The sequence below is a fragment of the Cyprinus carpio genome, chromosome B5, assembly GCF_018340385.1.
Source record: "Cyprinus carpio isolate SPL01 chromosome B5, ASM1834038v1, whole genome shotgun sequence".
NCBI classification, from domain to species: Eukaryota; Metazoa; Chordata; class Actinopteri; order Cypriniformes; family Cyprinidae; genus Cyprinus; species Cyprinus carpio.
Window position 1 is genome coordinate 2,089,369 of NC_056601.1, and position 14,137 is coordinate 2,103,505.

The window sequence follows — 14,137 nt, forward strand, 5'->3', positions numbered from 1 at the left end:
GTAGAGACATCTAAAACAAATGGCATTATATTGCCTCACGTCTGTTTTTATATAGACTGTTATTTATTTACATTGTTTACATTGAAACTTATTTTAACAATTATATCATTTTATAATTACTTCCATGTGCTTTGAACACAGGAGGAAATTCATTTTTCTGCAATCTACACCATAATGGAGCTCTGATAGTCTTGTTATACTGTTCTTGCATTACAGTAATTTAGCCTTTGTCTGTTCCTAGAAAAGACTAATTCATCTCGATGTATAGATTCAGGGGGGGGCTCCATACCTTCACTAAGAAAAAACTGATTGACAACATCAATGAAGAAAACAATACATCTGGGGGAGAGAGAAAGGGGAGAGAGAGAGTCCATAGATTCATGGATTGAGGGCGTGATGTGGAAGGGAAAACAGAATGAGTCAGTGGGATGATAAAGAGATGCTACGCACCTGTTGCTCCCGGCTGCTGCTCCAAGTGATTGGGAGAAACCATCTGCAGTTCACTCACATCTGCCGCTGAATTTAGCATTCCTTCTGGAACCTACAACACAACACCTCACATTATTTCTACACGAGCAACCAAAATAATCACTCGCCAAAGCACCAAACAACAGCACAAAATCACTGTGCTTTCATATTTTCTGTGAGAGATCAAGTCTGCTTATCTACACACACAAACACACACACACACACACACACACACACACACACACACACACACACACACACACACACACACACACACACACTTAAATATGCAAGGAATAATTTTTAGAATTTAAACAATAATGCTTAAAATAATTCATATGCAATATTCTGTATACAAAATACATTTTAATTATTTCAGTTTCATGCCCAATATGCATTAATTATGGATGGTACATTTAATCAATTCACTCGACATTGCCAAGTGTGGGGAAACATTTGGGACCCTGGAAACAGTACAAACTCCTCCTCATCTCTCATAAAGGTGGGGTCCATCTGTAAGAAGATCATATGATGACTGTTTACCTCTGAGCTGATGGAAGAGGAAGCATTGGCTCCTTTTGCGCACAGTTTCGGCCTGGAAAAACAACAGAACACAAGTAGCATCATCTTGTTGGCTTTTAATTACTGTTATTGGTAATCAGGTGGTCTATTAAATAACCGTTTACTTCTCTAAGCTCATTATCTGCTATAAAATCTGGTAGGACACACACACACTCAAATAACCAAATTCATTTCTGATTTGCTCAGAGTACAGCAGTATAATTTCGAAATGGCCTGGTTCCCTGTGTAAACAGAAACAATGGAAGGCATTGGGGGAAAAATAACTTCCGCTCAGTAACTATAGGCTTCATAAATCAGTTCTTTGAGTGTCAAAACTGACACTGTTTATTCCCATTGGGACAAACTAAGAATGAATCTTGCATGATGGATTCTTTGAAACGTCATGCTTGTGTTTTAACAAACAATTGAGACATCTTTGTGGACAATGGTCTCTCATTTTCTCTATTCTACCCTTTCTCTTGGCTTCTTGTATTTCTTCCGCTTTCTTTTCTCTGTATTGTGTGACTGCACCTCGCTTTTGTGTATTTAGTTTAATGCCAGGTGCGGCACCATGAACTTGCTCAGGTATGAATAGTGTTTTAACATCAAAGTGTTTCCGAAAAAGAAGAAAGACTTGATTTAAGCTGCCAACAATGGTGAAAAATACCGTCCTCCAGCTGTGTCAACACCAACTCGTTTGATTTACGCTGTCACGGACATGGTATTAACATACTAACTAACCACATACTACCTCTAAAGTGAATAATTGTGATACTGTTAGCAGGTTATGGACTGTGAGCGAGGGTATGAAATTATGAATACAAAGACCTAAATGTCAGGACGGCATTTATATTACAAATGTCACATTATTATAAATAATTTCACAATGCACAGTAAAAAGAAATTATACACTACCATTCAAAAGTTTGGGGTCAGTAAGATTTTTCGCTTTATGTTTTTGAAGAAAAATTAAGTGCAAACAAGGCTGCATTTATTTGATCAAAAATACAGTAAAAACAGTAATAGTGTAAAACAATTATTGCTATTTAAAATAACCGCTTTCTGTTTTAATATAATGAAAAATGTAGTTTATTCCTCTGATGGCAAAGCTGAATTTTCAGCATCATTACCTCTTAGCGTCACATGATCCTTCAGAAATCATGCTCATTTGGAGCTCGAGAAACCATTCGTCATTACAAATGTTGAAAACAGTTGCTTAATATTTTTATGGAAACTGATACGTTTTATCAGAATTTTTTGAAAATTGGAAAGAACAGAACAGTGCTTCACATTTGAAATAAAAATCTTTTTTAACATAAAATGTCTTTAATGTCACTTTTGATCAACTTAATGCATACCTACTGAGGTAATAATATCTTAAAGTCTTACTTTTCAACAGTAGTGTACAGTGTATATATATATACAGTACAGACCAAAAGTTTGGAAACATTACTATTTTTAATGTTTTTGAAAGAAGCCTCTTCTGCTCATCAAGCCTGCATTTATTTGATCAAAAATACAGAAAAAAACAGTAATATTGTGAAATATTATTACAACTTAAAATAATAGTTTTCTATTTGAATATACTTTAAAAAAATAATTTATTCCTGTGATGCAAAGCTGAATTTTCAGCATCATTACTCCAGCCTTCAGTGTCACATGTAACATCCAGTCTATCACATGATCATTTAGAAATCATTCTAATATTCTGATTTATTATGAGTGTTGGAAACAGTTCTGCTGTCTAATATATTTGATGAATAAAAGGTTAAAAAGAACTGCATTTATTCAAAAATAAAAAAAAAATTCTAATAATATATATTCTAATAATATATTTTATTTACTATCACTTTTTATCAATTTAACACATCCTTGCTGAATAAAAGTATTGATTTTATTTAAAAAAAAAAGAAAGAAAAAAAAAAATACTGACCCCAAATTACTGACCAGTAGTGTATATTGTTATTACAAAATATTTATATTTTAAAAACATAGCTTTTTTTTTACTTTTTATTCATCAAAGTATCCTAAAAAAGTATCACATGTTCTGAAAAAATATTAAACAGTAGAACTGTTTCCAACTTTGATAATGAATCATCATATTAGAATGATTTCTAAAGGATCATGTGATAATGATCCTAAAAATTCAGCTTTGCATCACAGAAATAAATGATAATTTAAAGTATAATACATTTAAAAACAATTATTTTAAATTGTAATAATATATCACAATATTACATTTTTTTCTGTATTTTTGATCAAATAAATGCAGGCTTGATGAGCAGAAGAAACTTCTTTCAAAAACATTAAAAATAGTGATGTTTCCAAACTTTTGGTCTGTACTGTATATATAAAATGCAGACTTTAGATATACACATGTCCACCCCTGGTTCACCAAGCAACTCTTAAGTCAGATAAGTTTGCATTTCAAAATAAATCTCTGCATCTGTAGAAGAAACTTCCTTACCTGAAAATCACACAGAGGATGCCAGCAAGGGCCACAGCAAATACAACTGTCCCACTTACAGCACCGAGCAGTACAACACCAGTTCTGCTGTCGGAGGTCAATAGTGATCTCTGATGTTCGCTTGTGGCGGTCTGAGTTTGATTCTGATAATGGAAAAGGAGAGCGAAACCACGGCCCCAGTGGGTAGTGGTAATCAACTCCATAATGACCTCAACCATGTCATCATCAGATCCAAACACTAACTGGCTGCTAGAAGGCCGTCTAGAGCCGCAGAATCGGGAGGAGAAGGTGATGAGATCTGATATGTAGAGAACATCGTTGGGACAGGCATCGATCAAAGGTGCCTGGGTCTCAGGGCTCACAGCGTCACCCGTTTCTGTGGCCGTTCGTGGGCTTGAAATGATAAAGTCAATGGCTGCTCTTGATGCCTGAGATGAAACAGAATTTCTGTTTTCAACTGGAAGAGATGCTTGTGGAGCCGAGGGGGGATCGGAGAGCATTTTGGCAGAATTGGAAACTTTGGTCATCTCCATTTTGGTGGACTGTTCTTGGATCACCACTTGCTTGACGTCCTCTCGGAGTGTGGACTGGGGTTCTTTTGGACTTCCGAGGCTTTTCGACACCAGCGCGCCACCATCGTTCAGTACCTCGTCCACAACGGCACTGTCGTGACTCTCAAAGACATCAAAATCAAACATCTCCATGATTAGCTGGTGACCAACAGGTACAAAGAACTGCCACACACAGTGAGTTCCAGATGAATAGTTATATGGGAAGCCAGGGGACAGAATGAGGCCCTGCACATCCACAACATCCACCTTGGCTCCACAATCAAAGTAAACCTAAAGAATAAAGAGAAAAAAGCATCAGATGCATTTCCAATGTGACAGTCTAGAACTAAATTATGATTAAAGGGATACTCCATCCCAAAATGAAAATTTTGTCTTTGTTCACTTACCCCCATATCGTTACAAACCCGTAAAAGCTTTGTTCATCTTCGAAACACAGTTTAAGATATTTTGGATGAAAACCTGGAGGCTTGGGACTGTCCCATAGACTGCCAAATAAGTAACACTGTCACGGTCCAGAAATGTATGAAAGACATCATCAGAATAGTACATCTACCATCAGTGATTTAACCGTAACGTTATGAAGCGACAAGAAAACTTTTTATAAGCGAAGAAATGTAAAACAGTCTATGGGACAGTCTCAAGCCTCCAGGTTTTCATCCAAAATATCTTAAATTGTGCTCTGAAGATGAACAAAGCTTTTACGGGTTTGGAACTACATGAGGGTAAGTGATTAATGACAACATTTTCATTTTGACCATGGACCATGAGACCTAGTTGGTATTTATTTATTTTATTTTTTTCGTGACAGAATATTTTACTCCTATCCAAACTTAAAAGATACCATCAAATTAAAATCATGCATACTGCATGTTCGGATCAGGTTCTTGATTTTATATATATATAAAAGTCAGTACATGTTGAAAAGTGTGGGAGCCCTGAAGAACATTCAGCTCCTTAAAGTCATGGAATCATGCCATTATTTTATTTATAATTATTGTAATTACTTTTTTCAATATTCAGAAAGTAGAAGTACTCAGAGATTTAAATAAGTTTTGAAAACAAAATTAGGGCAAGGAGCCCTATAGTATATATATATAAAAGTAATATATTTAAAATACATTTATTTCATACTAAGTATAGTTTAAAATAGCCTACATTCATGTATTTACTGACATATCGCTCAAGACTTACTGAAATAAAAATTAAAATGACATTATTGCTCTTTTGTTTGTTTTGATTGCTTCTGTTGTCCTCATTTGCATAAAAGTTGCTTTGCATAAAAGTGTTTGCTAAATGACTAAATGTAAATAATTAAACTTCATTTGGAGTACTACCTGTGCACAATGCACATTTCTCAATATTAATCCTAAAATGTGTTTTAATGTCACTATTGATGAGGATTGTTTGATCTTTGAATAATATTGGCCTTTAAAAACAAGGTATTTTATAGTGTGCCTGAAGTATACTAGGAACAGTTCCACTTTAACTCGATCAAATATAGTTCATCTTTAGTTGGACTTCAGCACTATACTTCCACACAATTAAAGTGCATTAAGCACAAAATTTAGCTGACTTCAAGTTTACAAGTATACCAGTTTAGTATACTAAAAGTACAATTGCAGGGTATTTTTATTAAGTACATAAATATGTAAATGTATTTTTATTATACTTAGCATAAAATATAAATGTAGTTAGTAGGCCTATATTTATTTTTCACTAGGGAGGTCTTTAAATATTCTTGCGGAAAATGGGGGGCCTTGGCCTCGAGTTTTACAAAGCAATAAAAAAGAATATAACAATCATCCCATTATACAAATTAAAATATGCACATAATAGTGAAATCACTTTCATCTGGAGGTCAAAGAGTTGCATGACGCCTGGGTGAAAGATGGTTTGACTTTATTGCAGCACATTTAAAGATAACATGGTAGCAAAGGAATGACACTGATTACCAACGATGAACATTTGTGCACCACTTGAATGTAGATTAAGATAAACATGCTCAAAGAAAATTACAATTCATGTAATAGCAGTGGAGACTGTTGAAGATAATTCTTCCCAGAACCCGCGCTCCAGGGGTTAGTGCTACAGTCCTAAATCATCTTAATAGGCTGCGGTAGTTCTAGCATCTAAAGTTCAAGAGAATGGCACAAGTTCAACAAACCAACGGGAAAGTCTTTGGCGCTGCTCTGCTTCATTCGACGCAACATTAAACATAGGTAAACAATTTTGGCAGTCATAGAAGGTCTGACGTTAAGTCGCTAGATGCTAGAACCCTACGGTACGTAAAGCATTGCCCTAATTTGATCGTTTCAGAGCAATAACAACAGACAGCTGTGAAAGAAACCCAGCGAGCAAGAAAACTAAATGTTCTGTTCAGAAAATCAGCTTCGGTCTGCCTCTCCCAAACTGAACTATTCAACCCTTCCTCCTTCAAGGGGTATCAAAGCTGGATATGCTGGCTGCTTTGCTAACCTCAGGGAGGTATTCCTTCAGACATGCTGTTCGTAATATCTCACAGGTGTCCAGGACCTCGGCATAAATGGAGGTAGATGGAAATCCTTGGCAGGGGCCTGTTTGTTTATTGGGCTTCCTGTTGGCACTGGTTCTGGACTGTGGGAGGGAATAAAATAACTGCAAGACCTCAACAATGGCAGACCGGTAACAAGCCTAGCCCCAAGTGACGGCATTATGTGGGACAAAAAGTTAAATTAAAGTCAAGATGAAAAGGAGTCCGTCTACGTTCTAAAGATACATTTCAAGTCTTAGTGTCATGATTTATTAGTCGACAAGAAATGCTTGATAATCTTTCATCAAAATGTTAAAACACGCACTGCATCTGAAACTACTTTCCTTTTCAACTGACATTGCCAGGGAAGGAAAATAAATAATGTTAGCCAACAGCCAAATATGACTTAACTAGGCACAGCTGTAGATTTTAAAATCTTGCCTTAACACAGCATTTTAATGTTGGTTAATATAATAAAGGCTGTAGTAATCGTAACAAGAAAAAAAGGATATTAGAAGGATTTTAAATAAAATTGATAAAGCATCACTTATTGAGGGTGAATTTGGCTTTCAGAATCCACATTTTGGTTCCCAGAAATTAGAGGGTCAGATAAACATCAGATCTTATTATTTTCACCCTCACGTCAGTTGATTGCAAACACTTTCATATCTGGATTGATTCATCCACTTTTCACAGTCTAATCCATTACTGATGGATAAAATCAATATTAAGTATTACAGAAGAAGTATTACAGATATCATCATTCGTCATTAACAAACTTTTCTCTTGGGTTTTTCATTCTAAGGCCCTATATGTTTAATTTCCAGATATTTGGACATTTCAGTATGGCCCTATGAGTAAACTGTTAAATTGTACACATTTTCAGTGGTCAAAAACCAAATGTGGGTCAGTTGATACTTTTTTCTTTTCAGCAGTAACGACTGAAAAAAAAAATAGTTGAAACCAGAATTTTATCTTTTTTCCTTCTATCAAAACAACTGGAGAGATCCTGCATGTCTGCGTGCTATAAATATTCTTTTTCCAATGTTTTTGTCCCTGTAGCTCATAAGACATTCAAGTTATCGCAATATGATTTTATAATTCTGTTTTTAATAAACGTTTTATTTGGTGTGTTCGTTTTAAGGCCCTTAATGTCCAAATTGTTGAATTCTACCCATTTTACCATTGGTCGAAAACCAAATGTGAGTAATACTTATTGTATTTAAAGAATAATGTTCATTCATGACGTATATATTATAATAACATTTTGCCTTTCATCATTATTTATGTGTCTTTCTTTCTTCAAAAAAATATTAACAAAATCAAAGATGCCACATAATCAGTCAGCTATGTATTTGTGCCCCAACCCACTTCAAAAAACCATTCTTGTTGGAGGACAAAGCGAAATCAGTGCAAAAGTCAAGTTGAAATGGACAAGGCCACTGTAAATAATATCAGCTTTACAAAGTCAAAGTAAGTTTCCTCTTCATACTGCCTTATTTCTTCTGCGTACACTGAATCTCACCCTATGTTTGTCTTCATTCAGGCCGTTTATCAAACTCAGCTAACAGAGATCTGTTGGTCGAAGCCTCATTCTGTCCAGAGTTTACCTCAGGTTCATGTGCTACTAAACTAATAATTGCATGCCTGACATCTGATCCGGTCAAATGCCACTCACTGCTGAGATGTAAAGTAAGCCGATTTCAGGCTAGCACAACAGGAAAAGTTGAGCAATGCACATGAATCTGAGAGACAGAGAGCAAACTAAACTGGAACAAGAGGTGAAAAAAGGTTCAAGACAAGCACGTAGATGCAGTTGGTTAAGGTCCATGTTTCAATGAAACGTGCTAAAGAGGTTCGTGATTCAACCAAACCACCCATCAGGAAACCATTTGGTGCAACAAGTCCAACAGGATCAAGTATACTTCCAAAAGACAACAAAAAAGAAAACTTTGGCAGTGATTTGCGAGATTTCTGTAAGTACCGCCCTCTCTCTCTCCGAACAAATGGAATTGGGTCATTACCGTGGCTCTGCCATAATACTGGACTATCTGCTGGTTAGGGCAGTGTACCATGCATGGTAGACTTCACATGAATGGCGTCCAAAGTGCCACAGTGTGGAATAGGAAATGGGACATTCTTATAATGCCAAACATCCCAGCTCTGTTACATCATCATGCACTGCACTGGCATGGTGTAATTAGTAAAGTTGTCTTTTCTCCCACAGGGGACACTGGAAGGCTTCGCTGTTTGGTTAGATAGCATTTTAATGAAACTAGGGTAATAAGTAGGAGGCATTTACATAAGGTCCCACTGGTTATCGCACCCCAGTTGTGCTACATCAAAACAGAGCTGACGACCCCCTTCCTCCTCTGCCAATTACTCACGCAATACACACTCGCATACTTAAATGACAGATCATTCAAAGTCATCCACTAGTCAGTGAGTATCATTTAAAAAAATCCATGTCTTTTAAAGTCAACACCAAACAACACAACTGACCAATTTACTAGGGCTGCACGATTAAGACAAAAATGATCATTTTTGATTATTCCCTTGAAATTGAATTGATTAATTGCGATTATCACAATTTACATTGAATGATGTTTATACCATTGTCTGATGCAACGGCATGCCATATTTTTATTTATATTTATTCTTATAAAGAAGCTGAAAACACTCTAACTGAAAAACTTTTAGTGCTTTTCTATAGTATTAAACCTCAAATGTCAACTATACATCGGATTGGTTTCTTCTTTAAATTCTAATAAGGTAAAAATATGATTGGTATTATAATGTTATACTAAAACTAAAATTTTAATAATAGGGGAAAACTTTAAGATAACGTATAAAGAAAAATCGCATCTCAAGCACAACAAATAACATAAGAAGACTTTGAACGATTAATTGCCACTTTGAACGATTACGTAATTGTGGCATCCATAATTGTAATCGCGATTAGAAATTCGATTAATTGTGCAGCCCTACAATTTACTTTCTTAATACACTGCTTTTGGTCTTATTTATTAAAATAAAAAACACAATTTCACTTAACCTTTGTATGTCAATTTGACATGCAAACCAAAATTGAGTTGAAGGAAATACTGTAACCATAGGGTTAGTTTTTTGTGACAATTTCTCATTTAGGGTCATACACATGCCGCCAAAGTTTTAAAATGTGTTGCATGTGCATTCAAAATGTTTATTACGATTGTGATGATCGTGGTTCAATCTGACAAAAAAAAAAAAAAAAAAGTATTTTGTTAACTATGAGGTCAATGCACACTGCATTGAAAGCCTAAAGATTTAGCAGTTCATGATAAAGTTGCTGGGAATCAAATTTATAATCTTGGCATTGCTACAGTAGATTACAATTCTCTACTGCTTGAGCTTCACGAATGCACACAAACAAAAACATAAAAAAAGTTACATTACAGTTTATAATATTTAAAAAAAATTTTTTAAAGAAAACTTTAAAAAATAGTTTCCAGATTTTAAAGACATATGGTCTAGTGTTTGTTGTAATGTGTGAGAAGTATTAATGTTAAAGGTTTACTGCTTTTACTGATTTATTTTTTTCATAGAGAGTGAACTGTACTGAATCCAGTTACCATCCACATACCCAAAATTTGAAGATAACAATGAGGGAAGTAGCCCTCCACAACCCAATGAAATCGCATTCAAGTCAACACCAGCTTTTTATTTTCCAGTCAATTCCCAAAAGATCAAAAGTTTCCCTCTACATTTTTGTTAAAAGTTAAAGAAAAACTAAGAAGAACTCAAACTCAAGAAAAAGTGTAATGTCATCCTTTTACTTGCCACTTACATTACTTAACTATTATTTTACCTTTCAATTGCAATTTTAAATAGCACAGCATGACTTGGTTAAGAGAATATGAAACACAAAGGTAACAATGGAAAAAGAATATGGCAAGGGACCAGTCCACAAGAAATGAGGACGCAACAGACCCTGTGGGCAGATTAGAGAAACACTATAAAGATACTATGTGTTATGAACAGTTCTTCACATGTAGCCAACAAACACACACATCCGGAAAATGACAATATTTCATGACAAGCCATGGGGCTTTCCCATATATTATACATGCAGACACAGATGTCAATCTAATGTTACTGATCACAGTTTACTACAGTAAATGCATAACAGTGTATGCATGCAATTTTTTGCAAATATTTTGCTGTTTATTATGTTATAAAAAATATAAATATACATTTCCTTTAAATTATTTCATTTATCAGTATCCTTTTATTTTTCTGTTCAGTTTCATTCTATTTGAATTTCAGCATCTATTCCTTCTGTTAGTGTAACAGAACTGAAAAACAAGCCTCCTGCACTTTTAACATCAACAAACTGTAGCTGACTCACTGAATGAGTACGAGTAAAACAGTGCCAGATAAACTCACAGCTGTCGTAGGGAACAGCAGATTTCGCAGTAAGGACTGCAATGTGAAAAACACCACACTGAAACTTCCTCTCGTATTTGATAGGTTACACACATCTGTTCACAACCTCTGTTCTCATTGCTTGTCTCACCAACATTATCGGCACTTAAAGGCTTTGAACAGGAAAATGTGACTCATTATGAAACGTGAGAAGTCAAATAAGCTGTTAAACTGACAGTTCATACTTTATTTCCCTGTTCTCTGTTGCCATACACTGTTTTCACAACAGAGCCTTCAGAGATAACATGAGCTGACAATATGACTACTGAAATTGTGCTAGCAGAGAGCTTAAGCCCCTTTTGCCACACACACACTCAAATGCACAAACACCCCCGTGAGTCCCCCATAAACATGCTATGGGCCCCTGTAAGGGGGCTGGAAGAGGAGCACGGCTATTTATTGGTTGTGAAAAGTGAGACTGTTCCAGGCACCGTGGAGCCCAGAGAGCCCGTGATGATGTGTTACAACCGGTTACATCAGTCATAGCTTGCCACTGGACACCGAGGCCAGCAGGACTGGAATATGACAATATTTCACAATAATATTTTGATGAAAAGAGCAGCGGTAGCTGCTGCACTTCACACAGAAACAGATTTTCTTCAAACACAGAGAAATGTATTAAATAATAATGCAAACGAAACACTAAGAATCAATAAAAACTAATTACATTTTAAAACAAAAAAGCATTAAATAGTTTCAACTGTTTTTAAATGTTGGATGATTTTTAATTTGAAAATGTAATTTAATTTATTTTTTATTTTATTTTATTTTTTCTAGGTTTTTTTTATTTCTGGAAGGTAAAGTCTTCTAAAGCGTAAACCCTGATTTAATCACTTGTTTTTTGAATGCAGTTTACTTAAATGGTTTTGGTATTTATTAGTGTAGTTTTCCAGATTTTCCAGAGCAACCCTGAAAATATTTATAATACTTGTTCACAACTAGACCATAGCTGTCGCTGGAGTACTTCTACTGTATTTCTTGTGGTTGCTCTCCACAAATCATTCAAAACAGTTACTCTGAAATTTCCAAATTCACACAGAATGTGTTCTGCTGGCCAGGAAATGCACATTAGTGGTTTGTTCTCATTAAAATGGTTACGAGTGGCTTTCTCCATTCTCATTCGGCTGGGTGAAAATGTCAGAACTGTGTGGGTGTGATGCAACATTATTGGTGGGGTGAGGTTGAATAATTGAGAGAAATCAATCACAGAGCTGCAAGTGCTTTGCATATGTGAACACAAAAAGAGGCATGCACGCAGGAATTTTCTGACCTATGCAGTGCTAACCACATTAACTCAAGAATGAGAGCAATTCACTGTCTAAAATATTGATGACTACTAGAGGAAGACCTGCATGAAAACTCTTTGTCGCTGCTGAGAACAAACCCATGACAAGTATCTAAACCTATCTTACATAATATCATATAAGTTTTTTTCTAAATCTGATTGTGAGGGCCATGCAGCAAATTCCAAACTTGATTTGCACAGTTCTGAAAATCAACTTAATTCAAGAGGACAAAGGGAGCATTTAGAGGGGCCAGATAACTGCAGAGCCGCTGAGGAGCACACACTCAGTAACTGAAGCGATGCACATCAACAATGCAACAAAGCCTTTGTTAGCGGCTCAGGATTCTCAGAATTCAGAGTTATGGAGGAAGAGGATTATGACTGAATCTGACAGGTCGTCACCTCAGAAATAGCCCTTGACCTTATGTGACACAGTCAAAATGATGCTAACCTTTCCCACAAAAACAAATAAATAGGACCAGTATGAAACCAGTGACAGAATATACTACATAATTCAGAGATTTCTGATAAATTATAATTCTGTCAATCATTTACTCACCCTAATGTTGAAATCTATGTCTTCACTTTTCTTCTTTGGAACATAAAAGATATTTTGGAGAATGCTGACTTGTTGTTGGCATTGAGTTTCATTGTATGTAGGAAAAAAATATTGTGTGTGCCACAGAAGAAATAACTGCATAAAGGTTTTTTTTAAATGAGGGAAAATTACTCTATGCACCATTAAAATTTAAGATCAAAATTGTCTCATAATATGTCTATCTCTATTTATCCTTGTATGGAATATCACTCTGCTTTACAAGAATCAATAAATCATATCCATGCCTGGGAAGGGAATTAGTATTGGTGAAAGGCAGCATGTGGAAATGACCACAGAGCAATGTGTTTAATTGCATGAGTGGAGCACGTTTTCCACAGGAATCTGGTAATCACCTCCAAAACACACTAGGCTTTTCCTTAACAACATATTTCCCAAACTCTCCTTTTCCTAGCATGTGAGAAGCTACATAAACAATGTACAGCCTCTGTGATGAGAACTGATAGAATAAGAATAGAGGGTAAAGTGAAGGGAATATCAAAGGTCCTGTCATTCAGTTCTGATCTATGACTGTACATATAGAAAGGTCTGAGAAACAAATGTTTCATAAACTCAAAAAAAAAAAAAAAAAAACTTTAACAACATTTTTTTTCCCTGAAACAAAATAGGCCTATTTTGACAACAACATGATGTAACAATATATAATGCAACTATGTACTATATATGATGCAGACAGGTTCCCAAAATCACAAAGTTTTCTCAGTTATATAGAAGACATTTTAGAAAAATACTATTTTCTATTTCTAAACATTTTAATAATAACTCTAAAATTTGCACATGGTGTAAGCAACCAGTAAAAAGCACTAAAATACTTTGGATTTTCTTTTAAGTTTCCTTAGGATTACCCCATTTGACTTAAAAAAAAAAAAAAAAAAAAAAAAAAAAAAATTCATAAAGTTTAAAACACGGGACATTAAATAACTAAATAAATAAATATTGAGGGTCTAAATGGGTTTAGCATCTGATTTATTTTGTCACCTGACAAAAAATGGCTTCCTATATGTGGATCATATAACACTGAGTCAAATATTAATAATATTTTGAAGTAAAACTGATTCACTTACAGTAGTAGTAAGAGTGATCTAATCTACTTATGTCAAGATACATATGCATAAGATTTGCCACAAGAATTTAACTCTACAGGTACACCATAGATAGACATTTTTGACCTTAAGCTCTAGAATTTTTTTTTTTA

General features: G+C 35.1%; 1 protein-coding gene across 1 annotated transcript in view; it reads right to left on the reverse strand.

Moving 5' to 3' along the window:
* Positions 1–442: 442 nt before the first annotated feature.
* LOC109089095 overlaps positions 443–14,137 on the reverse strand; it is a 14,375-nt gene continuing 680 nt past the window's right edge. Inside the window, exons 2-4 of the mRNA XM_042723378.1 lie at positions 3,497–4,338; positions 1,012–1,063; positions 443–541 (exon numbers count right to left, since the gene is read on the reverse strand). Of these exons, the coding sequence (XP_042579312.1) occupies positions 443–541; positions 1,012–1,063; positions 3,497–4,338 (993 nt within the window). The remainder of the gene's footprint in view (positions 542–1,011; positions 1,064–3,496; positions 4,339–14,137) is intronic.